This window comes from Canis lupus, chromosome 1 (assembly GCF_011100685.1).
Source record: "Canis lupus familiaris isolate Mischka breed German Shepherd chromosome 1, alternate assembly UU_Cfam_GSD_1.0, whole genome shotgun sequence".
Lineage (NCBI taxonomy): Eukaryota > Metazoa > Chordata > Mammalia > Carnivora > Canidae > Canis > Canis lupus.
In genome coordinates this window covers 94,397,446-94,424,507 of record NC_049222.1, presented here as the reverse complement: position 1 = coordinate 94,424,507, position 27,062 = coordinate 94,397,446, and the positions used below count along the sequence as shown (strand labels likewise).

Below are 27,062 nucleotides of genomic sequence, written 5' to 3'. Positions count from 1 at the left end.
CTTTGGGCAAGCAGCACATCCTTTGGCCTGCTAGAAACTTAACAGGGAAATCCTGGAAATGAGAAAACCAGAGAGGGAACAGAAAAGCCCACCACATACCCTTGGCTCACTGTAAGACAGTTTTCCTTATTTATGAAGAGGAAAAACTCTGAAGGACTCAAGCTCTATACTCATCCCTAACAGAGAGGCTGTGTAAATGCACAGAAAAGAGCAAAGAAAGGCCAAGCTTCCTGCACATCATGGCTCACTGAGAGGCTGTTCCCAAGGAAGTTACAGAAGGGCACAGCAGGTAGTAAAAGCTGGAACAGACACAAAAAATGTCCTGAACCTTGCAAGCACTTCCCAACGTGCATACAGATCAATCGACAAAGAACAGATGCCTTCCTAGCTCAAAATGTTTTATGCAAACATAAAGCCAATCCCTAGGAAGCCAGAATAAAAATAAAAATAAGAAAAAATAAAGCAGAGAAGTCAGTCAGTGGCTGCACAGTGCAGAGGGGATAAATTTTACAGAATAAATCAGACAAATTACTAAAAAACAATACTAAACCACAAAATCAGCAATAACGACTCTCAGGAAACATAAATTATCTAAGATGTCCAATAGGAAGCAAAAAATTACAAAACCTAAGAAGAAACTGGAAAAGTGTGACCCAGACTGGTAGAAAAACAAACTATCTCCGAGTGGGCCTAGAATAGCAGACAAAATATTCACAAAACTCATGATAAATGTACTAAAGAAATAAAGAAAAATATAATACCTCATCAAGTGGGGAATCTCAATAAAAAGCAATAAAAACCAATTCTAGAAGTTCTAGAATTTAGAAGTATAATAACTGAAAACTTCATTAAATATCTTCAACAGCAGATATGACAGAAAAATTTTTTAAAAACATGAAAATAGTTCAATAAAATTATCCAATCTAGAAAACAGAGAAAAAATTTTGAAGAAAGTATCAGAGGCCTGTGAGACATCAAGTGAAGCAAGACAGTATAATGGGAAGTTCCAGGAAACCTAACAAAGAACTATTAAGAAAGAAAAAAAAAAAAAAAAAAAAAAAAACTGAAGAAATAATGGCTGTGAATGCCCCAGTTTGATAAAAGATATTATGCCCCAGATTCATAATGCTTGACCAAACCTAAGTGGGATAAATACATATGAACATACCTATGTACACACACCACACACAAACTGCTTAAAGCAAACAAGAAAGTGTTGGAAGAGCAAAAATAAAATGACTGATCACATACTAAAGGACAAAACTATGATTAACAGCTGACTTCTCACCAGAAACAATGGATATCAGAAGGCAATGAAATGAAATATTTGAATGCTGAAACAAACATAAGAACCTGTTATCCAGGAAAATTATCCTTCAAAACTGCAGGCAAAGCAAAGTTATTTCCAGACAGATTGAAAATTTGTTGCGAGCAAACCTACCTTACAAAAACAAAAACAACAACAAAAATTTCTATATAAAAATAAAAGACATCAAAATGCATGCAGAAAAAAGTAACAAGCCTGAGATTGCTATACTAAAAAAGGCTTGCCTGTAAGGTTGATCCTTGGCTGGCATCCGGGATTTGGGGAGGAGTCTCACCACTGCTTAACTGATACAAATACCTAAATGTGCCTAAACCATACAAAACACATGGCTTATACTGAAACACTGGTTTTTCCTTCAGGTTTCAGGCTAGGTAGAAAGCCCCCAACAAAAACCTTGGGGAATGAGTCTATAATGAGCTTCCCTGGTAGTCACTGTACATATGCTATCACAGAAATTGAATGCTGGAAGAAATAAACACATCTTATAAGACTGCACTGGAAAAACACTATTGAAAGCTTGCACCTGGTTCCAAGAGATTACCCCCAATGGGATTTACCTTTGGCAAATTTGCTTTGGTATCCTTTTGTTGTAACAAATTACAGACACAAGTAGGATTATCCACTGAGTACTATGAGTAAATCATTGAACTAGGTGGTGGTTCTGGGGAAACTACTGACTGACACAAATGGTAACTCAAATCAAATGGAAGAAACACATAGCAAAAAAAATGCTACATAAACAGGTAAAAATATATACATGTTATTATCTTTTCTTCCTTTCTCTAAAAAATATCAGGGTTTATAAAGCAGTATTCTTCAAAAATATAACTCAACCTAAAATAACACAGGTTTGAATTGTGAAAGTCCACTTATATGCAGACTTTTTTCAATAACATTGCACCTTTTGTTCCTTATAATTTTCTCAATGTTTTCGTTTCTCTAGCTTATTTTAAGACTACAATATAAAGTAAAACCTACAAAATAGTGTTAACCAACCAGTATCAGTAAGGTTTCCAGTCAATAGTAAGCTATTAGTGAAGTTTTGGGGGAATCAAAAGTTATATATGGATATGTGACTGCGCAGGGGGTCAGCATCCCTTACCTCTGTTGTTCAAGGACAATTGTATAGCACACCATATTTATGTATGTTGTAAACATACAAAGATGTAACATATTACATGACAATGCCTCAAGGAAGGTGACAGAACAAAACAATCAAAAAATAAGGAGAGAAAGAGCCTGAACAACACTACAAACTAACTGGATCTAACAGAAATACAAATCAGAAAAAAAAAGAAAAGAAATACAAATCAGTCCACACAACAGGAAAATATACATTTTTGTCAAATGCACATGGAATATTCTCCAAGACAGACCATAAATTAGGCCACAAAACAAGTCTCAATAAACTTATAAAGACCGAAACAATCGAAGTATTTTTCCTGCTCACAACAGAATGAAACTAAAGACCAGCAGCAAAAAGAATACTGGAAAATCACAAATTATATGGAAATTAAGCAATACATTCTTAAACAACCAATGGGAGGGAAAGGAAAAAAAAAATCACAAGGAAAATCAGAAAATACCTTATGATAAATGAAAACACCACATAACCAAAATGTATGAGATGCAACAAAAGTAGTCCGTGCAAATGGGAAATGTACTATTGTTAATGGTTATATTAAGAAAGAAAAAGGTCTCAAATCAATCTTACTTCACACATCTTATGTGAATACAAAGAGAACATTTATCCCAAAGCTAGAGAAAGAAATAATAAAGATTAAAGAAGAGAAATAAAATGAAAAATGGAAAAACAGAGAAAAATCAAGGAAACCAAGAGTTGGTTCTTCAAAAAGATCAACAAAATTATGAAACCTTAGCTAGACTAAGGGGAAGAAAAAAAACACACTTAAATAACTAAACTCAGAAATGAGAAGGAAGACACTACTATGAACTGTATGCTAACAAATTAGATAACCTAGGTGAAATGGACAAATTTTTAAAAATACACAACCAAGACTTAATCTTAAAAAAAAAAAAAACAAATCTGAATAAACTTGTAATTAGTAAGAAGCCTGAATCAGTAATCAAAAACTTCCCAAAAAAGAAGAGCCCAGGACCATATGGCTAGTGGATTTTATCAACATTTAAAGGAAAATTAGCACCAATTCTTCTCTCAAACTCTTCCAAAAAACTGAGGTGAAAAAACTTAATAACCTATGAGGCAACATTACTCTGATACTAAAGAAAGACAAAGACACTACAAGAAAAGAAATAAAAGGCATCCAAATTGAAGAATAATAAAAATCTCTGTTCTCCAATTACATGATCTTATATGTAGAAAATTCTACAGATTCTACATACGACTGTTAGAAGTGATAAACTTAGCACAATTTCAGGATATAGTATCAATACACAAAGTCATCTGCATTTCTATGTAATAATGAACATCCAAAAATGAAATTAAGAAAACAATTCCACTTAGAATAGCATCAAAAAGAATATGGCAAACTTAGGATGAAGTGAAGTAAAACACTTGTACATTGAAAAACCACAAAAATGTTGCTGAAATAAATTAAAGATGCAAATATATGAAAAAGACCTGTGTTTGTAGTGATATTGAGATGTCAATACTACCCAGGACAATCTACAGTTCCAATGTAATACCTATCAAAATCTCAACAGCATTTTGGGGGAACCAGATGAAAATTCATCTTAAAAGTTAATGTGAAATCTCAAGGGATCTCAAATAGTCAAAACAATCTTGGGGGAAAAAAGTTGGAAGTCTCACATTTGATTCAAAACTTACTACAAAACTATGGTAATGAAAACACAGTACCATACAAGAATAAAGACTGACATATAGAGCAACAAAATACAAGAGAGCTCACGAATAAAGCCTTGTATGTATTGTTAAAAGATTTTTCATAAGGATACCAAGAACATTTAGTGGGGGAAAAGAATAGCCCAGCCCTTTCAATAAAAAGCATAGGGAAAAATGGACACCCACATGAAAAAATAAAATTTGACATAAAAATTAACTCAAAATATAGAGCATGGACCTAAAAATAAGAGGTAAAGCTGTAAAATTCTTAGAAGGAAACATAGGACAAAAACTTTAAGACATTTAATTTGGCAATGATAACATCATTTGCTATTACATATATGGGAATCAAAACCACAATGAAATACCACTTTGCATCCATCAAGATGGCTATCAACAACAACAACAAAAAAAAAAAACAGAAAAGAACAAGTGCTAGTGAAAATGTAGAGAAATTGGAACCCTTTTGCTTTGCTGGTGGGAATGTAAAATGGTGTAGCCACTGTGAAAAACGGTACGGCAATTTCTCAAAAAAATGTAGAATTACCATATAAACAAAGGACATGAGATATATAGAAAACAAAATATCAAAACAGCTAATATAAATCCAACCATGTCAGTAATTACATGTGAATGGACTAAACACTCGATCAAATGGCAAAGATTATAAGACTGGATTTGGGGGAGGGGGGGGGAAGCAAGATCTCAATATATGTTGTCCATACAAGACATACTTCAGATTCAAAGACATAATTTGTCTGTGAGGGTAAAAGGGGAAAAAAAAAAAGGTATGTTACACAAGTGGCAACCATAAGAGAACTGTAGTGGCAATATTATTCACAACGAAATACACTGTTTGAAAAGAAACATTAGTGGAGAGAGAATAATGATAAAAAGGTCAATACGGAAGGCAAATATAACCATTATAAATGTATACAAACCTAACTACGTGGCCCAAAAATATATGAAGCAAAAACCAACAGAACTGAAAGAGAAAACAATTCAACAATAGTGTTGGAGATTTCAATCTCCACTCTCAATAACTGACAGCTAGACAACATCAACAAGGATACAGAAGATCTGAATGACCATGTCAACAACTTTAACCTATCATTTAGAGAACACTGGGCCGACAACAATATTCCTTACACGTGTACATCACGTCAAACATTTTCTGACACAAAGTATGTGCTAATCCATAAAACAGGTCTTAACCTTAAAAGAATAAAATCATTCAAAGTACAGTCCCCAACCACAATGGAATTAACTTAGGAATCAATAACAAAGAATTTGAGAAATCCTCAAATATTTGGAAATTAAACCACATATTTGTAAATAACCCATGCAATGATTCAAATAAATGATTAAATTTTAGACACGATTAAATTTTAAAAGCTGAGCTGAAAATAAAATTGGTGCATATCAAATGCTGGGAGGAGATGAAGAGGCTGAGCATAAGAGATTTCTAGGGCAAGGAAAACATTCTACATGATATTACAATGACCAATACATGTCATTATACATTTGTCCAAAGCCACTGAACATACACAACACCAAACCCAAAGAAAATAATTTAAAAATCAACACAGAAATAAAAAATAGAAAACACAAATGAACAGCTTAGTAAAACCAAAAGTTGGTTCACTGAAAAGATCTATAAAATTGCTAAAATTTTACCTAAACGGATGAGAGGAATCCCTTGAGATTCCATATTAATTTTAGAATGGATTTTTATATTTCTACAAAAAAAAAAAAAAGCCACTGGAAACCATATTGAATCTGTTAATTGCTCTGGGTAGTACTGTCATCTTAATAATCTGTGAATATAAAAAAAAATAATAATAATTTGTGAATATGAGATGTCTTTCCATTTATTTATATCTCTAATTCCTTTCAGCAACAGTTTTATAGTTTTCAGCATATGTCTTTCATCTCCTTATTTAATCCTAAATTTTTAATTACTTTTGATGCTATTGTAAATAAAATCTTAACTTCATTTTTGGATGGGCACTGTTACTGCATAAGATATGCAACTGATTTCTGCAGGTTGATTTTGTGCCTTGCAATTCTGCTAAATTTATTAGTTCTAACTATAAAAAACTATGAGGGACATCCGGGTGGCTCAGTTGAGCATTCAACTCTTGGTTTTGGCTCAGACCATGATCTTAGGGTTGTGTAATCAGCCCCATATAGGGCTCCGTGCTCAGCACAGAGTCTGAGATTCTCTTTCTCTCCCCCTCTGCCCTTTTCTCCAGTTGCAAGTTCAAACTCTCATTCTCTGTCTAAAATAAATCTTAAGGGCAGCCCGGGTGGCTCAATGGTTTAGCGCCGCCTTCAACCCAGGGTGTGAGACCTGGAATCAAGTCCCACATCAGGCTCCCTGCATGGAGCCTGCTTCTCCCTTGGCCTGTGTCTCTACCTCTCTCTCTCTCTCTCTCTCCTTGGCCTGTGTCTCTGCCTCTCTATCTCTGTCACTCATGAATAAACAAAATCTTTTTTAAAAAATAGCTTTTTAAAATAAATCTTTTAAAAAGCCTATGAAAATAAATGTTTTGACAAGGTTGCAAAACATCAATATACAAATATCAATTTTGCATCTATATACTTATAACAATCTGAAAATGAAATTAATAATTATATCCATGAGAGCATCATAAAAGATAAATAAAATTACTTAGAAATTATGCTGAAAACTACAAAATACTAAGAAAATTTTTAAAATCTAAATGGAAAGATACTGCATAGCATGTTCATGAACTGGAATAGTCTATACCATTAAGATACCAATTCTCTCTATTCATCTATAGATTTGGTGCAAGCCCCTGAACATCCTTGATTTTTTATTTTGGGGTTTGTGGATTTTTTGGTAGAAATCGACAAGATAATCCTAAAATTTATACAGAAATGCAAAGGATCTAGAATAGTCAAAATAATTTTGAAAACAAAGCAGGACTTTTCCATCCAATTTCTAAACTTGCTACAGTGTGACGCTTGCATAATACACATACTGTTGAATAAAATAGAATAGAAAATTCAGAAATAACCCCTTAATATTAGTCAACTGATGTTTGACAAAGATGTCAATGCAAATCAATACTGAAGAGTCTTTCCAACAAATTGTGCTAAGACAACGGGATCTATGTTAAAAAAAAAAAAAAAACTGAACTTAGATCTTTACAAACAAAATATCAACTCACAGTGGATGACAGACCTATGTATAAAAGCTTGGATTATAAAACTTTTAAAAGAAAACAGAAGATGCTATGACTTTGGACTGGCCAAAAGTTTTTTAGCATACAAAAAGCATAATCCATAAAAGAAAAAAAAAACTAGACTTAATGAAAGTTAAGCTTTTACTCTCCAGAAGACACCAAGAACCTGAAAATCCAGAACCCTTACAACTCACTAACGCAAAAACATTCCAATTAAAAAAGGAGGTAAGGGGAGTACCTAAACAGATATTTCATCAAATAAGATATACAAATAGCTAAAAAGCTTATGAAAAGATGCCAAACATTCTCAGTCATTAGGAAAGTACAAATTAAAGTCACAATGAGGTACCACTACAAACCCACTAAAACGATTCTAATACAAAAGACAATAGCAAGTGTTGAGAAGGATGTGGAGAAACAGCCCTTCATACTTTGCTAGTAGGGCTATAAAATGCTTATCACTACCATGCAATAGTTTGGCAGTTTCCGAAAAGCTAAAACATCAACTCACTATATGATCCAAAAGTTCCGTTCCTCGGTATCTCCCCACAAGAAATAATACACATCCTTGCAAAGACATATATACAGTTGTGTATAACAGCCTTACCCATAATGAGCCCAAAAAAGAAACAATCAAATATCCACCAACTGGTAAATGGATTTTCAAAATGTGGTGGAGCCACACACAATGAAATATTTGGCTATGAAAAGTAGTACCAGAAAAACATTTATGCTAAATAAAAGCCAGACACAGGAGACTACATGATATATCATTACCTTTATAGGACATTTCCAGAAAAGCCAAATCTAAAAGAACAAAAACGCCAATGGTTTCCTGGGGCTGGAGGGGGAGCAGAAGTTAAATGCAAATAGGCATGACACTTTCTGGGTTGCTATAAATGTCCTAATACTAGAGTGTGATGATGGTTGCACAACTCCATAAATTTACTAAGTATCAGAGTACATTTATAATATATTTATACAACACAATAAAGCTGTTAGAAAATTACACCACAGCAAATTCTACTATTATACCCACAGTAGTATTCAAGATCTCATATGTAAATTTATGTATGATTATGGACCTAAGGCAAATCACTTGGGAAGACAGGTTTATGATAAGAACTCAAAGCAATTATAACGAACTTAAAGGCAAGATACCTTGATTCTAACCAACTGATGGCTGATAGTCAATAAAATACTTTTAATTAAGTTACTCTCAGTTTGTGGCAAGTTTGAGTTCTAGACTATTTTTAAATACTTTTAAATTGTAAATTTATTCTAACTTGATAAATTGCATGTTTAGCCATAAGTACATTTTAACACAGTATTTACTTTACCACCCTTTTAAGTGACAATCACTGTACTATTTCATCATACAGTAAGGAAATAATTTTTCCAATTCTTCAATTTTGATTTAGGTAAAGGGTAAATCTCTGAGAGGTGCTAGTTTACCTCTTAATACCGCTCGTGTATCTGCTAACAGGTACTTTTAAGAAAAGGGTAAGAGCCTCTGGTAGGAATCTAGACTTTCATAACATTGGTTTCATTGTATTCCCTCATATAGTAACCCTGTTATCATCCAAGTGGTGCTAGCGTTCCATTTACTGTAAAAATATAAAGTATTTTGAAAGATAATTTCAAGTTTGAAAATTAGATTGGAAAAGTACTATAAGGATAGGGCAAAATTCATGAATGAGGCATGTGAAAGACCAAAATTCAAGAAACAGTGCTTCGATGATGTAAAGCACCTAGTTGACAATAACCTCAGAATGAATGTGTAATAGTGTAATATTGATCACATCAATGATTCACAAGCACCTAAAGATGGGTGAAATGTCTTTATTTAAATATTTATATGCTGCTTTTTTGTGTGACCACCCTTTTCACAAATCACTTCAATATAAACTCAGACTGGGAACCAGGAGTTTAACTGGTGGTTATAACTGCACAATAGTTTAAGTTTTGGTAAACTACAGAGGACCCTCAGCCACATACCACTTCTTTTTTTCCCCTAGCTTTATTGAATTATAACTGACATACAACACTGCATATGTTTAAGATGTACAACGCACTGTTTGATGTACTTACATCTTGCAAAATGACTGCCCACCAGTGCTAGCTAACACCTGCATCACATATTCATCATTACCATAGTGAGAACATTGAATATCTACTATTTTGGCAACTTTCAGGTATATAAAACGGTATTATGAACTATTCTCATTATGCTGTACATTAAATCCCCAGAACTGATTCACTGTACACCTGAAGTTTGTACTCATTGAACAACTCTTTTTTTTTTGCCACACTTCTAGCCTCTGGTAAGCACTATTCAAGTCTGTCTCTGCGCTTGGTTTTTTTAGATTCCGCAAATAAGTGCCATGATACAGTACTTGTCTTTGTCTAACTTATTTTACTCAGCATAATGCCCTCAAGGTCCATCCACGTTGCTGCAAATGGAAAGCTATCCTTTTTTCTCATGGCTGAATAATATTCCATTGTCCATATACACACCATGTTTATCCATTCATCCACTGACACTTAGGTTGTTTCCGTATCTTGGCTACTGTGAATAACACATACTACTCTTTTCTAATATAATTGGACTGTGTGTAATTTTAAAAAGTATTTCATTCACTTTCACTTAAATAATTGTCTCTAAAATAATTTTTCTGAATTTAACTTGTAATTTAGTACTACCATTTTTTTTATTACATCTCAACATTTGAAAACCTCCCATTTATTTAACCTTTAAAAATTTCTGTGCATAGGATACCCTAAATTCATTATTTTAAAAATACTTACTAAGCATATGCTTTTTTGTACAAGGCATTATGGATAGTATAAAAGAAGATCATTTCTGACCTCAGGAAATTTATAATCTAATTAAAGAAATAAATCATCTGTGCAAAACTTATTCATACAAACATTAGTTCATCAAAAAAAAAAATTAACCTTTCTGGTAATGGTAAATAAAGAATGACTCATAGAGAAAGTAGGATTTCAACAGAAACTAAAGGATGGATAATATTCTGATAAGCAGAGACGAGGCAAGTGATCATTCCAAGAGGGCAGACTCTCTGATATCAAACTAAGGAGTTTGAACTTCATTCTTAACGAACAGTGAACCGTCAAAGACTTCTAAGCAGTGAGTTTACACGGATGGCTCTCTGGCGGCAGCCAGCAATAGAACAGAGTCGAGAAGGTATGAAATGGGAGAGTGGGAAAATGTAGGTACAAACTGAATGTCCTTTCTGAGGTCCACAGTTAACTATAGACCTAATCCCACAATGTGGCTTCTTTGAACATCTATCTCATTGTTCTCTATTATTAGCATATACCAACACGAACATAAGTTTCTAGTCAGGGTTACTCAAAGACACATAATTCAGGGATCCCTGGGTGGCTCAGGGGTTTAGCACCTGCCTTTGGCCCAGGGCGTGATCCTGGAGTCCCGGGATCGAGTCCCACATCGGCCTCCCTGCATGGAGCCTGCTTCTCCCTCTGCCTGTGTCTCTGCCTCTCTCTCTCTCTCTCTCTGTTTCTCATGAATAAATAAATAAATAAAATCTTTAAAAAAAAGAAAAGACACATAATTCCTAAGTCCAGTAATTATTTGCTTATTTCAGCTTTTTATTAGCAACCTTCACAGTGGTTAACTCACAAAATTTTCATTTATTATATTAATACACTAACATCTTTGGATAGAGTGTTTTGTTACATATAACATGCCCCTACATCTCTTTCATATATTGCCTATTTATGCTACCTTTCACAGAAGGTGTTCAAAAATACTTCCGGGGGTGGGGGGGGTTGGGGGGGGGGGGACCGGAGTGGCTTAGTTGGTTAAGCATCTGCCTTTGGCTCAGGTCATGATCCTGGGATGGGGTACCCTGCCTAGCAGAGTCTGTTCCTCCCTCTCCCGCTCAAGGTCACTCTCAAATAAATCAATAAAATCTTTAAAAAAATACTTCTAAAGGTAATTTACATATATTAAATAATGACCTGGAAATTAAAATAAGACTAATTTAGAATTACAGCATTCAGGTATCACTTTGTGGTTCACATTTGTGGACTTTTGTATTCATAGTCCAGCAGTATATTAGAAAAATAATTCTAGGCTCTCTAGTACAGTACAAAACACAATCTCCAGGACACCCAAAAATGGGCCAGTCATAAAGCATAACATGATTTTAAAAGCAACTTCAATCCCAAAGCTGAAGCCAGTTCTTTTACAATACCCTTAACAGAAATACATTGTCAGATGCTCCACTGATTAAGTCATACCGCTACCAACCCAACCTAACATATATGTGCTAAACCATTTTTGAGCACCCTTTTTCGGGTTCTAAAATACATGGATGATCCCTGTTGTAAGCCTGTGAGCAGACTTAGAACTTCTAAGTAGAATCACAAAGTAGAGAAAACAAATTTACATCAACACTGAAAGCAAGTTATACCTTCACACTAAAATTGAAATAAAAAAGCAAAGTGAGTATCTGCAGAAAATTTTTTGTTTGTAAACATATCTAGGGGGCACGTGGATGGCGCAGTCAGTTAAGGATCAGACTTTTGATTTCAGCTCAGGTCATGGTCTCAGGATCCTGGAACTGAGCCCCATGCTGTTTTCATGCACCAGAGCAGGGAGTCTGCTTGGGATTCTCTCTCCCTATCCTTCTGCCCCTCCCCACACTTTTACCTGTGCATGATGCTCTCAAAAAACTCCTCTCTAGGGATCCCTGGGTGGCGCAGCGGTTTAGCGCCTGCCTTTGGCCCAGGGCGCGATCCTGGAGACCTGGGATCGAATCCCACGTCGGGCTCCCGGTGCATGGAGCCTGCTTCTCCCTCAGTCTGTGTCTCTGCCTCTCTCTCTCTCTCTCTCTCTCTCTCATGAATAAATAAAATCTTTAAAAAAGAAAATAATAAAGGAAGGAGTAGGAGTTGTTTTAAATTCCGTGACTGTCTAATTTACATCGTATCTAACTTTTAAAGCAAAAAACAGATATCATTAATACAATATACCCAAAGTTGAGGCATATTTTTATTTCTTTTATACAGCAATAAAGTAATCTACAGGCTGCTGGTCTAGTCATCCCTCATATTAAGTTTAGCTCTGCCAAAACTTAAATTAGGTCTACCTTTTTAGGGATAAACTGTAGGCTGTTAGAGTGAAATTCATACTAAACTTCAGAAGACAATTCAACATTCAAGGTCTAATTATTTTTTCTGCATGTACTTTAAAGATAATCGTTATATACACGCAAGCAAATAAGAATTATTCTACGGGCTCCACATTGTAAATGAATTAGTATCTCATTTAAAGACTAAACGATGTACATTATTCAAAAATGAAATCAAGCACGAGACTGAACAGTCACACTGCTGGTTACATAACGACCTTTTGCTCTGGTAATAGGTCTAAAAATTAAATTCGGCCCAAGTTTAATGGCAAATACTCTTAATTTACAGCCTAGCTAGGACAGTCACATAAAAAAGATGCCACAAATATCTAAATTCCATCATCACTTCTACCAGGGCTATGAGAACAGTCAAGAACTTCATATAAACGATCCCTGGTCCGCTACAGACAATGGAGGGTTTTCACTAATTTAACTCTAGCGAGTAAAGCCGGTGTGCCACAGGGATGCGATGAAGCCAAGGTCACAACCTATTTCCACGCGGACAAGGCAGCTATAATAAGAGGAAAACTTCACTCTGACGTCGATTGGTACTGCCTTCTTTGGGGGTAGGAAAAAATAAGGGGAAAAAAACGTTCTTTTTTTTTTTTTTCTTAATCCTGTCGCTTTTATAGACTGACCTAGAGCGGCGTTCGCGGAAAATGGGGAGAATCCCACCCACCTCTTATTTTTGAAGTTTTTTTCCCCCCTCTTATGTACTCAGTAATTAGACGAATGAAAAAAAAAAAAAAAAAAAAAAAAAAAAACACCAGGACTCGGCAGAAAGCAAACACAGAACTCAAGTTTCAGGCTTTTCCCCAAACCTTATTATTTCCAGGTGTTAAATAGCCGGGAGCGGCGCGGGCAGAAGTGAGCCCCACGTCCGCCGCCGCGAAGCCCCCGCCCGCCCCCCGCGATCCAAGCCCGCAGGAAGGGGGCGAGCCCGGGTGTGGGCAGGGGGTGCCTGGGGGCGCAGCGGGCGGCAGGGCCAGCGGACCTCCCGCGGGAATTCGCGAGCCCTCGTGGGCTGCAGCGGCCGCAACTAAGTTCTCGCGGGCCTGTGAGGTCCGGCCCGGCTGCAGGACCCGGGCCTCGAAAGCCAGCCGGGGCCGCCTGGGAATGCACGGCGGCCAGATTTCTATTTGTGGAAAGTTTAAACAAATTTGCCCCCGGGGCGGAGGGGGGGGGGCGGACGGGGAGATGGGGGAAGGGAGACGGGGGCCAGTCCGGGCTCGGCCGCGGGCGCGCGGGGTCCGCGGTGCGCGGCCGCCGCTCGGACGCGGGGAGGCGCACGGAGGGTGGAGGGTGGAGGGTGGAGGGTGGAGGGTCGGCCGCGCGCCGCCGCGGGACTCCCGGTGGAAGTTGAGGCGGGACCGTGCCCAGGCGCCGCGGAGGGAGCGGCGGGCGGCGGCGGGCGGCTCTACTTACTCGGCTGTACCAGATGCTGAGGCGGACCGGGGCCAGCACGGCGAAGAAAGTCCTCTGGGGGTCGGACTGGACGTGGACGGGCGCCTCGGCCGGGCTCCCCAGAGGGCACAGCAGCCTCTTGGGCCAGCCGCTCAGGAAATACATGGTCCGCGCCGAGCCGCCGCCGCCGCCGCGCCGCCCGGCGGCCCCCGGCCCGGTCCGTCACACTCCGCGGCCCGGGGCCGGACGCCCGCCTCCTTCACCGCCACCGGCCGAGTCGGCGGCGTCGGCAGCGGCAGCTCGGGGCATCTGCCCGCGGGCCGGGCCGGGCCGGGCCGCCGCGGAGCCGAGCGACGAAGGAACCCTCGGGCTGACGGGGCCCAGTGTGGGGGAGGCAGGGGGAGGGCGAGACGGGATGGGGAGGGGGCGGAGGAGCGCGGAGGCCCGCCCCGGCCCGGCCCCACCCCTTCCTCGGGCCGCACGGGCGTCACCACGCCGCGCCGCGTGGGTCGGGCCGGGGAGGCTACCGCGCGCACGCGCGGTGGAGCCTTCTCGCCTCCACCTCGCTCCGCGGCCTGAAGCCCCGCCCCAATCTCCGCGAGCGGCCGCCGCGCTGCGTCGGTGCGCATGCGCCCTTGCCCCCTCCGTGCCCGTCTGCGCCTCCCCCCTCGCAATCTGGACCATTTTGTCTCGGCCGGGTGGGCGGGGCAGGCGCCTGAGGCTTGCAGGGAAATGGGCCGGGCTGGGCGAGACGCTGCCCCCGCGGAGCACGCCCCTCGCCCGGGCTAGCCAAAATTTGGCTTCCTTCGCGGATTGGTGCGGCCCGTGGGCCGGGCCTGGCGCTGCAGCGCCGGGCTGGTTGGGGCGGTTTTGCAGGGGACCTCGAGTCACGTGACTCTTCCTGCTGCGCCCCGTCACCTCCACCCGGTCCTGGGACGTGCGGTCCTTGGCCCCGTGAGCTCCTGTTGTGGGCCGAGGTCTGCGGTGAAAGCCCGCGTTGGAGCTCCTGCCCTCATGGACTTTACAGCCCAGAGGGGGCCTTTATTTAATCCGTCAATACACGACTCACCATGGAAGTGCCTGGACCCTGTCCTCTTTCCTTCGTGTTTCTAAATCTAGCGTGTAATTTTGAAATCAATTTGTATCCTCCTGTCCCTTTACCAACCACAATGTTAGGGCAAGGCTGTCTCTTTTTGGCACCCCCACTTAGAGTATATGCAGCAAAAGACTTGGACATAATTTTAGTGTTGGAACGGACTTCAGCTTACAGTCTCTGGAGTTGGTTAACTTCTGGACCCCAGAGATCACCTTAACAACTGTCCCTTCTTAAATACTGACCCAGCGATTACCTCTGAACGGGACGGTGTGCGTGGGGATGGAGGGTGTGCAGAGAGGGGGAAGCGGGGGCGTCTAGAATAAAAGACCTGCTTCTCATATCTGCTCTTGTTATTCAGTGTGCATTTTTCCACGTTTTTTTAATTAAAAAAAATAGTTGTGTTCGCCCAGATTCAAAACAAATGTTAAATTAAAAAGTAGCAACCCAAACGGCAAAGGAGGAAGCACAGTAACTTAATATCAGATGGACTGTTGTAACTGGTATTCGTAACAAAATATGTAACTTTTCCATAATTTTTTTAAAACATTCTCTGCATTCCCCAGGAGGTGAGCAAAGAAGCCAGGATGCCTCAAATCAAAGCTGAAACTGCTTCACCACTCACTAGCCTCTTGTGGTCAGACTGTGTCTCCTTCCGGGTGTTTGGTTTTTTTCTTTTTTTTCTTTTTTTCTTTTTTTTTTCCTCAGACTTCCAACACAGCAGCCTGGCACGCAGGGAGAAGAGTAAACTCTGAAAATATGTGTCTAATGAAAATTGGATGAAACCCTGATCCAGCTGAAGTACAGCATTAGACAAAGAGAGCCAGGGAGGGTTCTTGACTTACCCAAATAAAACTGTAGAAGAATAACAGTGTTGCATCATACTTTCATCTGACTTACTCAGATTCAGTTATGCACTTGCCAAAAAGAGCAAATGAAAACCAGTTACAGTGCAGCAATTCCTCGGCAATTTTACTGAGAATGTATTCCTTGCAGCTCCCCTTCAGAGGGACTTTGTTCTCATGTGCCTTCTAAGTGAGAGCAACCTACTGCACACATGCCTAATTTAAAGAACTTCTAAGTAATTTTTTTTTTTGCATTCGGTTTTAACCTTACTTGCTGAGTTTATTAATTTATGTAATTTTTTAGAGAGGAGGGAGGGGCAGAGGGAGAGAGAGAGAATCTTAAGCAGGCCAGCATAGAGCCGGATGCGGGCCTTGATCCCACAAACCTGAGATCATGACCTGAGCAGAAATCAAGAGTTGGGCACTTAAGCGACTGAGCCACCCAGGTGCCCCTACTTGCTGACTTTAGAATCTAATTTCCTTGCTATTTTTTTTTTGTGGCGTTTAAGATTTACAAAAAAATATTTTCAAATGCCTGATTTGATTTAGTTCCAAGGTAAACCTTCAATGTAGGTAATATTGATGTGATGTTTATTCTCACTTTCTCTGTAAAGAAGCAGGACCAGAGTGGTGGAGGAGTCTTTTCATATGGCCTGAAAAGAAATGTTTCTTCTGCAGACCCACTCATCTTGAGAATGGTTGAATTGAATTGTGCTATGGCTGGAGGGAGTGAGGGGCTGCAGGGTGCGGTGAGTAATATCTGACTTCCTACAACCCTTTACTTAAGGGTTCCACATTGCAGTAGAAACCTTATGGACTGGATTTTCCAACTTTCAGATATCCTATTCTAACCTTACTTTGTAAAATACACTAGCAATTCCGTGGCCTGGATCTTCCTTCTCCTTCTCCTATCCCACTACCTTCACTCTCTAGCCAAACCTGTTGAACTGTTCTGGCCTAAGACTAAGCTGGTAAGTGAAAACTAACAGGTATGCGTTTTCAACCTAACAGACCTTTCTTTATTACAAGAAATAATGTTGGTAAGGGTGCACAGAAACAGAAGTACATTTATAAACTGTTGGTGGGAGTATAATTTGGTACAATTTTTCTAAAGTATAGTTGGAATTACATTTAAAAATGAATAGATCTTTATGCACACCCTTGGCCCCAACTATTTCCGATTATTATTTTCTAAGGAAACAAACACTGGTATGTACATAGTTCAACTTTAAGAATGTACCCCACAGGGGCTCCTGGGTGACTCAGTCAGTTAAGCCTCTAACTCTTGATTTCGGCTTAGGTCATAATCTCGGGGTCATGAGATTGAGCCCCACATCCAACTCCATACTGGGTGTTGAGCCTGTTTAAGATTCTCTCTCTCTCTCTCTCTCAGCCTTCCTCTGTTCTCCTGCCCCATCCCCCTCAGCCTCATGCGCGCATTCTCTCTCTCTCTCTCTAATAAGTGAATGTACCCCACAAAAGTGTCACGAAGAGAAAATAATCTAAATGTCCCCCCAAAAGACAGTAATATAGTCCTTTCTTAGAATGGAATTTTTTTTAATTAAAAATTATGTTGTCTCTCATGAACTCATATTACTTTTGTAATGAGAAAAAACGTTATGTGAAACAGTAAAATTGCTAATGATTGATAAAGTCCCACTTGTCCTGCTTTCAGCGGAGCCCACAATACTGGCAGATCAAAGGGAGTAATGCAGTAACATGGGGTCTCAGGCCCAGTCCTGAGACTCATCAGAGGAGGCTTAGGAGGAAAGGCACTGTGGGTGACCAGACCATGAGTAAGCCCTGTGCAATGATAGCACAGAATCAGGACCAGATTTGGATTGTGAACGCACCACTCCCTGTGTTTGGGGACCTCCATAAGAAACTATGAAAATATCCACTGTAGACAATATTGCTTTAGTTTGTGATTCTCTGACACTTTTAACTTAACATCTTAATTATACTCTCTTTAGGTGGAATTGATATATTTGCTTCGGGGCTGGACTTTTATCACTTATCCCACTTGGAAGATTGGTAATGAATATCTGAGCACAAATGATCTGATGTGTGAGTTTTGCTTCAGAGTAACCTGAGGGGGAGTGAAGAAGGTGGAATTATATATGAAATGAGGTTGGCCATGAGTTGATCATCTTGGAAGCTGAGTGATGGGTACTGGGGAATTCATTGTGTTACTTGCTTTCCTTTTCCGTACGATTGAAATTTTCAGTAATAAAAAGTATAACCATTTAAATTAAAAAGATCATCTCAGTAACTTTGGTCACATGTAACTAACCAGTCTACCTTGTCCCCAATCCTCCCAACAGCGTTAAATATGACTTGGAATCACTTAATTAACTATAAAGGCAGGATGGCTTATGATTAATGGGGCTCCGTGATTGTAAACAAAACTGCAGGCTGCAGCATGAATGGAAACTAGAAAATACAGTGAGTAGTCTATTGTTCCTAATCAACCAAAATTGGAAGAGAGTTACTGTTCTATTCCTTCACTTCAGTCTTTTTAGAAATTAAAAAAAAAAAATTGTTGGAAACAGACCTACTTTCACTCAAATTCGCCAATGATAGCAATTGTTCTCAACCAGTTTTCCCATTAAAAAAAAAATCCATATCCCATAACTGAATTTTCTGTGTGCATACTTTATCAAAATAGCAAGAAGAGTTGGAAAGAGAAATTGTTTAACTCCATAGTGTGAGATAACTGACAGTTCACCATAATTCTAATTAGACCTCTCTCTCTCCCTCCCTCCTTCCCTCCCTCCCTCCCTACCTCCCTCCCTCCCTCTCTCCTCCTCCTCCTCCCTCCCTCCCTATTCAGACAAACATGTCTTCATTAGTTTGGACAAAAATTCATAGTCATTGTGTTATTCCTTTATCTCTCATGTTTACCAGTGAGCTTGAAGTCAAATTTCATGCCCACTTATAACAAAACATCCTGGTATGTAATAATTTTTACTTCTGTCCTATTCTCATTCATTATTTTTTCAGGATTTTGTTTATTTACCCATGAGACACAGAGAGAGAGAGGCAGAGACATAGGCAGAGGGAGAAGCAAGCTCCCTGCAGGGAACCTGATGCGGGACTTGATCCCCAGGACTCCAGGATCACACCCTGGGCCAAAGGCAGATGCTCAACCACGGAGCCACCCACGTGCCCCTCATCCATTATTGTTATGTTTTTCACTAGCTTTAATCTGACAACTTCAAGAATTATAAATCCGAAGTGAGTACAGTTCTAGAAATCAGCAGTTTCCATGGAACTGTTTTATCAAACCAAATCTTAACACTAACTGTGTGACTTCACTGTTTTGTGACAATCTAAAAGGTTATAAAAGGGCAACACTGTTCTTTTCATTATCTTTTAGTATGGTTGATATTCTTTTATTGTGGTAAACACATAACATAAAATCTACCCCTTAACTATTTTTAAGTGTAGAGTTGACTAGCTTGAACACATTCATAATTGTGAAACAGATCACCAGAACTTTTTCATCTTGCAAAACTGAAACTGTATTCATTAAACAATAACTTCTCTTTTCTCCCTTCCCCCTTTCAAAAACAATTCTACTTTCTGTTTCTGCGATTTTTTTTTTTTTTTTTACTACTTCAAATTCCTCACATAGGTGGAATCGTATGGTATCCAACTTTTCCTCACTGGCTTATTTTACTGAGAGACGTCTTCAAGGTCCATCCGTGTTGTGCCTGTAACAGGATTTCCTTCGTTTTTAAAGCTGAATAATATCCCTGTGTGTGTGTGTGTGTGTGTGTACATACCACATTTTGTTTATCCACTTATCCATTGATGGGCACTTGGATCGCTTCTACATGTTGGCTCTTGTGCAAAAGCTGCTGTGAACTTCAGCGTGCAAATATCTGTACAAGTACCTGTTTTCAATATACACCCAGAAGTGGAATTGCTGGATCATATGTAGTTTTATTTTTAATTTTTTAGGAACCTCCATGCAGTTTTCCATAGAGGCTGCACCATTTTATGATCCCATGAACAGTGCACAAAGTTTCCAATTTCCCCACATCCTAACCATCTCGTTTTCATTTTTTAAAAGGTATCTGCCTTCATGGTTGTGAGATGACATCTCATTGTGGTTTTGATTTGCATTTCTCTGATGGTGAGGGATATTGAACATCCTTTCATATATTTGTTGGCCATCTGTATGTCATCTTTGAAGAAATATTATTGCCTTTGATACTATGTCATGTCAGCAGGTCTGCACTTCAACTCAAAGATTTGCTCTTGAGCTTTGAAGTTTCAGAGGATGTAATTTTAGCCTGAACATGGTTAATCCTTACGCTCAAAGAATGGCAAAACTCTTACAAGTATGACATCATAGTCAGAATGGCCTTTAAATAGTATCTAGTGCAGTTTCCAGACCCAAGAGAGATATAAGTGGATTTCTCTCTCTCTCTCTCTTTTTTAAAAGACTTTTTATTTATTCATTTGGGAAAGAGAGGGTAGCTCAGGAGTGATAGCATGAGGGGGGGGGTGGGCAGAGGGAGAGGGAAAGGCAGACTCCCTGCTGAGCAGGGCCTTAGGAACAGAGCAGATGGGAGCTACCAGTGGCTCCACCCCAAGACCAGGGGATCATGACCTGAGCCAAAAGCACATGCTTAACCGACTGAGCCACCCAGATGCCCCTAGGTCGCATATTTTTAAAAAAGGACTAGAGGGACAGCCATCAAGATATTGGTAATCATCATCTATAGAAAGTATAATGACAAATGATTTCTTTTTTTTTAAGATTTTATTTACTTTTTCATGAGAGACACACAGAGAGAGAGAGAGAGGCAGAGACACAGGCAGAGGGAGAAGCAGGCTCCATGCAGGGAGCCCGACGTGGGACTTGATTCCGGGTCTCCAGGATCGCACCCCAGGCTGCAGGCAGCACTAAACCGCTGCACCACCAGGGCTGCCCACAAATGATTTCTTTTTTTTTTTTTTTCACAAATGATTTCTATATTCTTTTTTATTGTTAGCATTCTCTAAACCTTTTATTTTATAACCAGGAGAATAATAATTTTTTTGAGAAAAGTATATTCATTTGTTATTGAGGAAATCAGTTTTCACAAAGTGTGGTCTGCTCATCAACTGCACCAGAATTACCCAAGACACATTTAAAATGCAGACTCCTTGGCCATGTCCTAAGTCAAGAGTTAGCATTTTTAACAAATATCCTAGTGATTCTCATGCATTAATAAGGTTGATAAAGAGTTGATTAGTAGTAAAATTGCAAAAGGCCCCCTGTTTATACTCTCTACACAGGTGCTAGAATTTCTTCTGATCCACATCCTTAGTTATCCTATCAGCACATACACAAGACAGAAAGTGCAATGGGTTCCTGGTTGAGGTGAGCATGATCCCTCCTCCTGCAAACCTGAATTTTCTTGATCTCCCAGTGAAAGAGCTATCTGAAGGATGTAACAACCCCACTACAGAGAGCAGATGAGACTAAGTAGTTGTCATGACCTGAGGTCATTCAAGAGCAACCATCACCAGTGAGTTGAGCCCATCATGCTACTGGACTGGCTGGCTCATCCCCATCACTTTCATGCTGCCATGCTGACCCTCTAAGCTCCCCTTAACTATTCACCATCTGTAGAATGAAAATGATAATATCTATCTATCAGATTTTCACTTTTTTTAGGATTTTATTTTTTTAAGTAATCTCTACACCCAATGTGGGGCTCGAACCTACAACAAACCTACAACCCCAAGATCAAAAGTCACAGGCTCTACCTACTGACCCAGACAAATGCTCCAGATTTTTCACTTTCTTTTAATGCTAGAAATGCTAGAAACCAAGAGCTCAGACTACTCCATGCCTTAGAGAAGACCTTCCTAATGGTTGGTGCTGTTTCACAAATCATAGTAACTAGTATTTATCCAGCCCTTAACTGAGTGCTAGAGACTGCTCGAAACACTCTGCATGAATTAATTTTTATCCTCTTAATAATCACATGAGGTAGATATTATCCCTGTTTTCCAGATGAAGAAACGGTTTATAGAGAGGCTCCAGGTTCACAAACTCAGGAAGTAGTGAAGTCCAAACTTGAGCCCAGAACCCCAACACTTAACAACTTCACTTACTGTCTCTTTCCACAAACTTATCTTCTCACTAACTAAATACACATAATAATTTATGTCAGACTGACTTAATAATTAATTTTTTTAATTCCTAAGAATATTTTTTCCTACTCAACCCTTAATGCAGAAAAATTACTCTAAGAAAATGAATGAGATCAGCATTTTCACCTTTACCTGAAGGATAACATCCTTTGTAGCTCAAGCAAAAATGAAGATAATAATTTATCCAAAAGGCCATGGGAATTCTTGGAAATAAGCAGTGCAAGGAAGAGAGAAGAAGGAATCATATTAGCCAGGTATGATGTCAGAGGCTATAAATGAATCAGGGATTAACCTTTTAAAAATTGGATGGTATTTTGACATTAACCCACCCACCTCATTCAACATATGACTCACCAAAGGAAGACTCTCTCCCTACTGAAGTGACTTCCTAAAAATACTCGAGGTAACACTGCAGACTCTTACTTTCCTCCAAAGGTCCCTAGGGTTTGATTGTGTTCTTGCTTTATGCTATACCTTCTGTTGCTTCCCAGCATAGAAGGATCTTGTTCTGTAGGACTCAGAGAAAGCAGCATAAGGCCCCAATATCTCCCCTCAACCTATACTTTCCCAGTCCCACGCAAGCTCATTATTCTCAAAGGTTGTCTCAGGGTTCCTCTATAGCAAAGGAGAAATAGCAAAGAGCTCCTTCCATGTTTTTACCTTGACCAGGTAAGGGGAAGCACCTGGGTGTAGATCAGCCTAGTGTGTGGATCAGAAAAGGAAGTTGGCCATTGTCTGTACATACGTTGCTTTAAGGCCATGTCTTTCCATGACATGGCAGATAAAAATAAGTTTATTTGTTAATGTCTGTTAAAAAGCAGTAAGGGGTTATTTAGCTCTGTAGCCAAGACTTCTGCTGAAAATACCATTTTGCTAAAATGTGGCTAACATACTGGGATGCTTCAAGGTGCCAGGGATGGGGAATGGGTGCTGAGATCCTCTAAAGGTTACCTCAAAATACCCTATTTTTGCTTATACGGTTCCCTCTTGTGGCTAAAGTATTGACTAGAAGAAATATTTACTAAAGGTTTTATCGTCCTCTATTTTTTAAAAATTCTACTATTCTTTTTTTTTTTTTTTTTTTTTTACTTTTTTTTTTTTTTTTAAAAATTCTACTATTGAAGTATAGTTGACACACAATGTTATACTAGCTTCAGATGTAGAGTGATTCAACATTTCTGTACATTACACTATGCTCCCCACGATAAGTGTAATCACTGTTACCATACACTGTTATTACAATATTAGCTATCATCCTCACCCTCTTAATCTACAGATTTTATAAAAATAATGGGCATTTCTAAGTTTCTTCATGAAAGCATGAATAACTACTCCCAAGCAAAAGTTTCAAGACAAACTTATTCAGATCATACAAACAGCATATAATCAATTTTGAAGATGTCCAGTTGCAGGCAAAACTCACTTAATGCACATATGAAGTTGAGTATATGAAACCAAAAACAACCAAAGAATTAAAATGTGTGAACACAATAGTTGACACTTGATAATACCATTAACCTAACAAAGCAAGTTTCCCATGCTCGTGGTAGTCCCTGAAAATGTATTTTGGTACCACTGGAAGTCTAGTTAATCAATGAAGGGCCTGGAATCACAAGTGGAGAAACGATCCTTTATTGCAGTAAAGTTGGTAAAAGAGGCTAATGTAATATGAAACAGTATATAGCATTACTATATTCAGGTTATATGTTACATGTAAATTATATATCCTCCAAAATTTTATACGTAATTTTTCATTTACTTACAATTATATCCTCCATGTTCTGTGGAGAACATGTTGACATTTCTATCTCATTTTATTATTCCAGGTATTAATAATTGCATTTCTTGGGTTCTCTCACTTTCAATGAAACTTTGGACAAATATAAGTTTAAAAAGAATGGAGCAAGAGAACTTCTGAAAGAATTCCACCCAACCAAGCAGTCAAGTAACTACCCAGTGTGTCAAGATTCAATAATCCTCCAAAACCTTTCTCTGCTGTCTCACACAGACACTGCCCCCCTTCAAGAACAAGGAACCATCTATGAGCTGCTTCTCCATGCTCCCCTTCCAGCAATGCAGCACCTCTTCTACCTGGGCTCTCTTCCTTCATAGGCTTACCTTTCCTTTACTCTTGCGCAGGGGCCATGTTAATCTTCTCTGTATCGTTCCAATTTTAGTATATGTGCTGCCGAAGCGAGCACCTTTTTTTTACTCTTGATCTTCATTTTGGCTCCCCTAGAAGCTGACTCACACATACAAATAGTTTATTTGGGTGGTGATGCGAGGAAGTGCCCACAAGGGCAGTAAGACAAGGGAAGGAAGGCAGCCAACAAAGGGAGTGTTTTCAAGCATGTTAGCATGGTGGGTAACAGGCACTTAGTCCCCCTGAGGAATTCTGGGAAGCAGTGCAGAACCCATGCCTCTGAGTTACTCTACCTGAGAAGTGAGGGAACTAGAGATTTATACACCAACTCTTATCAGTCATTAGTGAAGAGCTGCTCCTGGGAGGTGTTAAATCTTCACGTACTCAGTGTCCATGCTCACAGTTGGACCTCCGGCCACTAGAAGAAGCCATTGCAAGCTGATGCACCTGCTCCTGCTGGCAGTTGATAAAGCCCCATGAAGACATGGCCAGCACACCAACAGCATCTGTTACACTGGTGTCTGAGGTTCTACACATTTTTTTTTTAAGATTTGATTTATTTTTTTTTTTTTTTGAGAAAGAGAGAGAGAGCATAAACAGGGGGATGGGCAGAGGGAGAAGCAAATTCTCCACTGAGCAGGGAGCCTGGTGTGGGGCTCAATCTCAGGACCCTGGGATCATGACCTGAGTTGAAGACAGATGCTTCATTGACTGAGCCACCCAGGCACCCCTGGTGTCTGAGATTCTAATCTAGTAGTGAAACCCATTACCAAAAGGCAGGGCTCACAGCACAGGAAAGATCAAAGGCTCTGGAGAGAGACAGATTGGTTTCAGAATCAGGATCTTTAACCTCTCTAAGCTTCAAAACTCCACAGAAGATTGTTGTGGGGATTGAATCATGTCATTCCTGTAAAAGCCCCCAATATTGTGATTGGCACACAGTACATAGTCCCCAAAATCCTAGTTATGAACATTTTTATTAACACCTGATCTCCTCCCAGAGACCTAAAGTCAGACACAACCTGAAAATATTCTGCTTGCCCAGGCTGCCCAGCAGGGACCCAGAAGTTTCCATCTTGCTCCTGGCACAGCATTTACTTTGGCAGAAGTGAGCAGAACTGACAAAACTTCTGGATTTCAGTCCAGCTACTGTAGCCTTGAGGACGAGGCTGGATGGAGCCCTGAATTATCATCAGAGCGGGGTGAGGATTGTCTCCAGCTGAGTGGGGCTCGAAAGGTCACAAAAGAGTGGACAGATCCCCCAAGCAATAGGTTCTAGGGCAAGTCCACTTTGGAATCTATTTTTCTACCCAGCCACTCTGACAGTCTTTAATTTTTTTTTTCTTTATGTTTGTGAGGAAAAATAGAAGAGGAAAAAAACTAGTACTTCTTACTCTCCATAACAAGTTCCAACACAAAAACATAACTGCCCTTTCAATAAGCAAGTATTTTTGGAATTCCTTAGTTGAAATGAAATTACATGGTTCACATACTCAAAGCAATTTTTTTCCAACTGTTTTTTCCTCCCCAGTCAGTGGAGACCAGACTTTTGGAAAAGCTCAGACTTTCATTAAAATTCAGCAATGTAGAATAGAAGAGCTGGGTGGGTCCTGCTCAGATTTTTCTTTGTTGCTAAACATCTCTACCGAACTGACAGCAAGTACAGATTTTGGAAAGGCCATGGAGAGCCCTATGAGGCCACATAAAGACAACAACAAAGGCAAGTTTTGAGGAAGAAAATGTCTGTTTTCTAAATTACAGAAAACACAAATTTTCCGATTCTTAAGGTAATGTCTGAAATAAACATATAGTAGATTTATTTCATCATGGTGCTGTATTTTTCTAAATTGCTCATTGATAGTGAAGATTATAATTGAAATGACAAATTTCAAAAAATGTTTAGCAATGGGTATTTACAGATTCTTGATGAAAACTTATTGCATGCCTTAATGAAGATAACCATATCCTCCAAAATTGGCACTGGAAAGAGAATCTTCACGTAGAGAGGAATAGCAAGATTGTATACCCCTCTTAGGCTCACCCTCCCGTTGGCCTGTGGGGAGAAAGCACTGTTTTCTGCTTTAATATTGACATAAGCCAGGGCAGTAGATTGGCGGGATTCTGAGAGTATGTCCCAATAAACTTCCTGTACCCTAATCTCTGTCTCAAGCAGAGTCTGCTTCCCTGAAAACATACTTTGTGGCAGGTACCCACAGCCCAGGGGTGCATATCCAGACACATGAACTCTTTAAATCTAGACCCAAAATAGTAAAGAAGGAGAAGGCCAAAGCAGCCTATTATTGTCTGTAGGTGGACCTGTCTACGCTCAGTGATTGGTGGCCTCTTCCTCTTTGCAGAAGGAAGTTTGACTATCTGTCTGTTGAGGTCTCTGAAAAATAACCACATCAGAATATAACCCAAGAAGTATAATATTTATAAATCTCTGTGGGTTGTGGGGACATTTTGTTATAAACTATCTTACAAATAGTCAAAATAAATTAGCAAAAAAGAATAGAGTGACTTAAAAGAAATGAAAGAGGTATTGACATACCTCACTTTGTAAAAAACACAGTCCTAGAAAAGGGGACCATGAATCACATTTTGGTGAATTAAATTATATTTTAATGTCAGTAGTGGAAGTTACCATTTCTTAAAGATTTCTGTGACAACTAGTTTGGCAGAGAAAAAATTGCAAATTGAAATCATCACCTTCCAATTTGTTACTTTATGAAACTAGATTTTCATTTACTGAAATTATTTATTTATTTTTAAGATTTTATTTATTTATTCATGAGAGACACACACAGAGAGAGAGAGAGAGAGAGAGAGAGAGAGGCAGAGACACAGGCAGAGGGAGAAGCAGGCTCCATGCAAG

The 27,062-nt window shown here is 39.4% G+C and overlaps 1 protein-coding gene, 1 long non-coding RNA gene and 1 pseudogene across 6 annotated transcripts in view; 1 reads left to right on the top strand and 2 right to left on the bottom strand.

Annotated features, from left to right (window-relative positions):
• Positions 1-14,153, bottom strand: part of RIC1 (RIC1 homolog, RAB6A GEF complex partner 1) — a 143,605-nt gene extending 129,452 nt beyond the window's left edge. For 2 of the 3 annotated variants that reach the window (XM_038527273.1, XM_038527274.1), the window contains exon 1: positions 13,972-14,152. In XM_038527273.1, the coding sequence (XP_038383201.1) occupies positions 13,972-14,115 (144 nt within the window). In that variant the 5' untranslated portion in view covers positions 14,116-14,152. Of the gene's footprint in view, positions 1-13,971 lie in introns of all 3 variants that reach the window. The other variant, XM_038527275.1, reaches the window with a different exon arrangement.
• A 530-nt stretch (positions 14,154-14,683) lies between these two features.
• On the top strand, positions 14,684-26,998 carry LOC111096981. 3 transcript variants are annotated; one of them, XR_005354289.1, is made up of 5 exons: positions 14,684-16,124; positions 16,503-18,333; positions 21,181-21,265; positions 22,130-22,298; positions 23,871-26,998. It is a non-coding gene; the product is annotated as an uncharacterized LOC111096981 (long non-coding RNA). The 3 variants fall into 3 exon arrangements; XR_005354290.1 differs by having other exon boundaries at positions 14,684-16,637; positions 17,862-18,333; XR_005354288.1 differs by having other exon boundaries at positions 14,684-18,333.
• LOC119869873 lies at positions 24,175-24,245 on the bottom strand (annotated as a pseudogene).
• Positions 26,999-27,062: the final 64 nt, after the last annotated feature.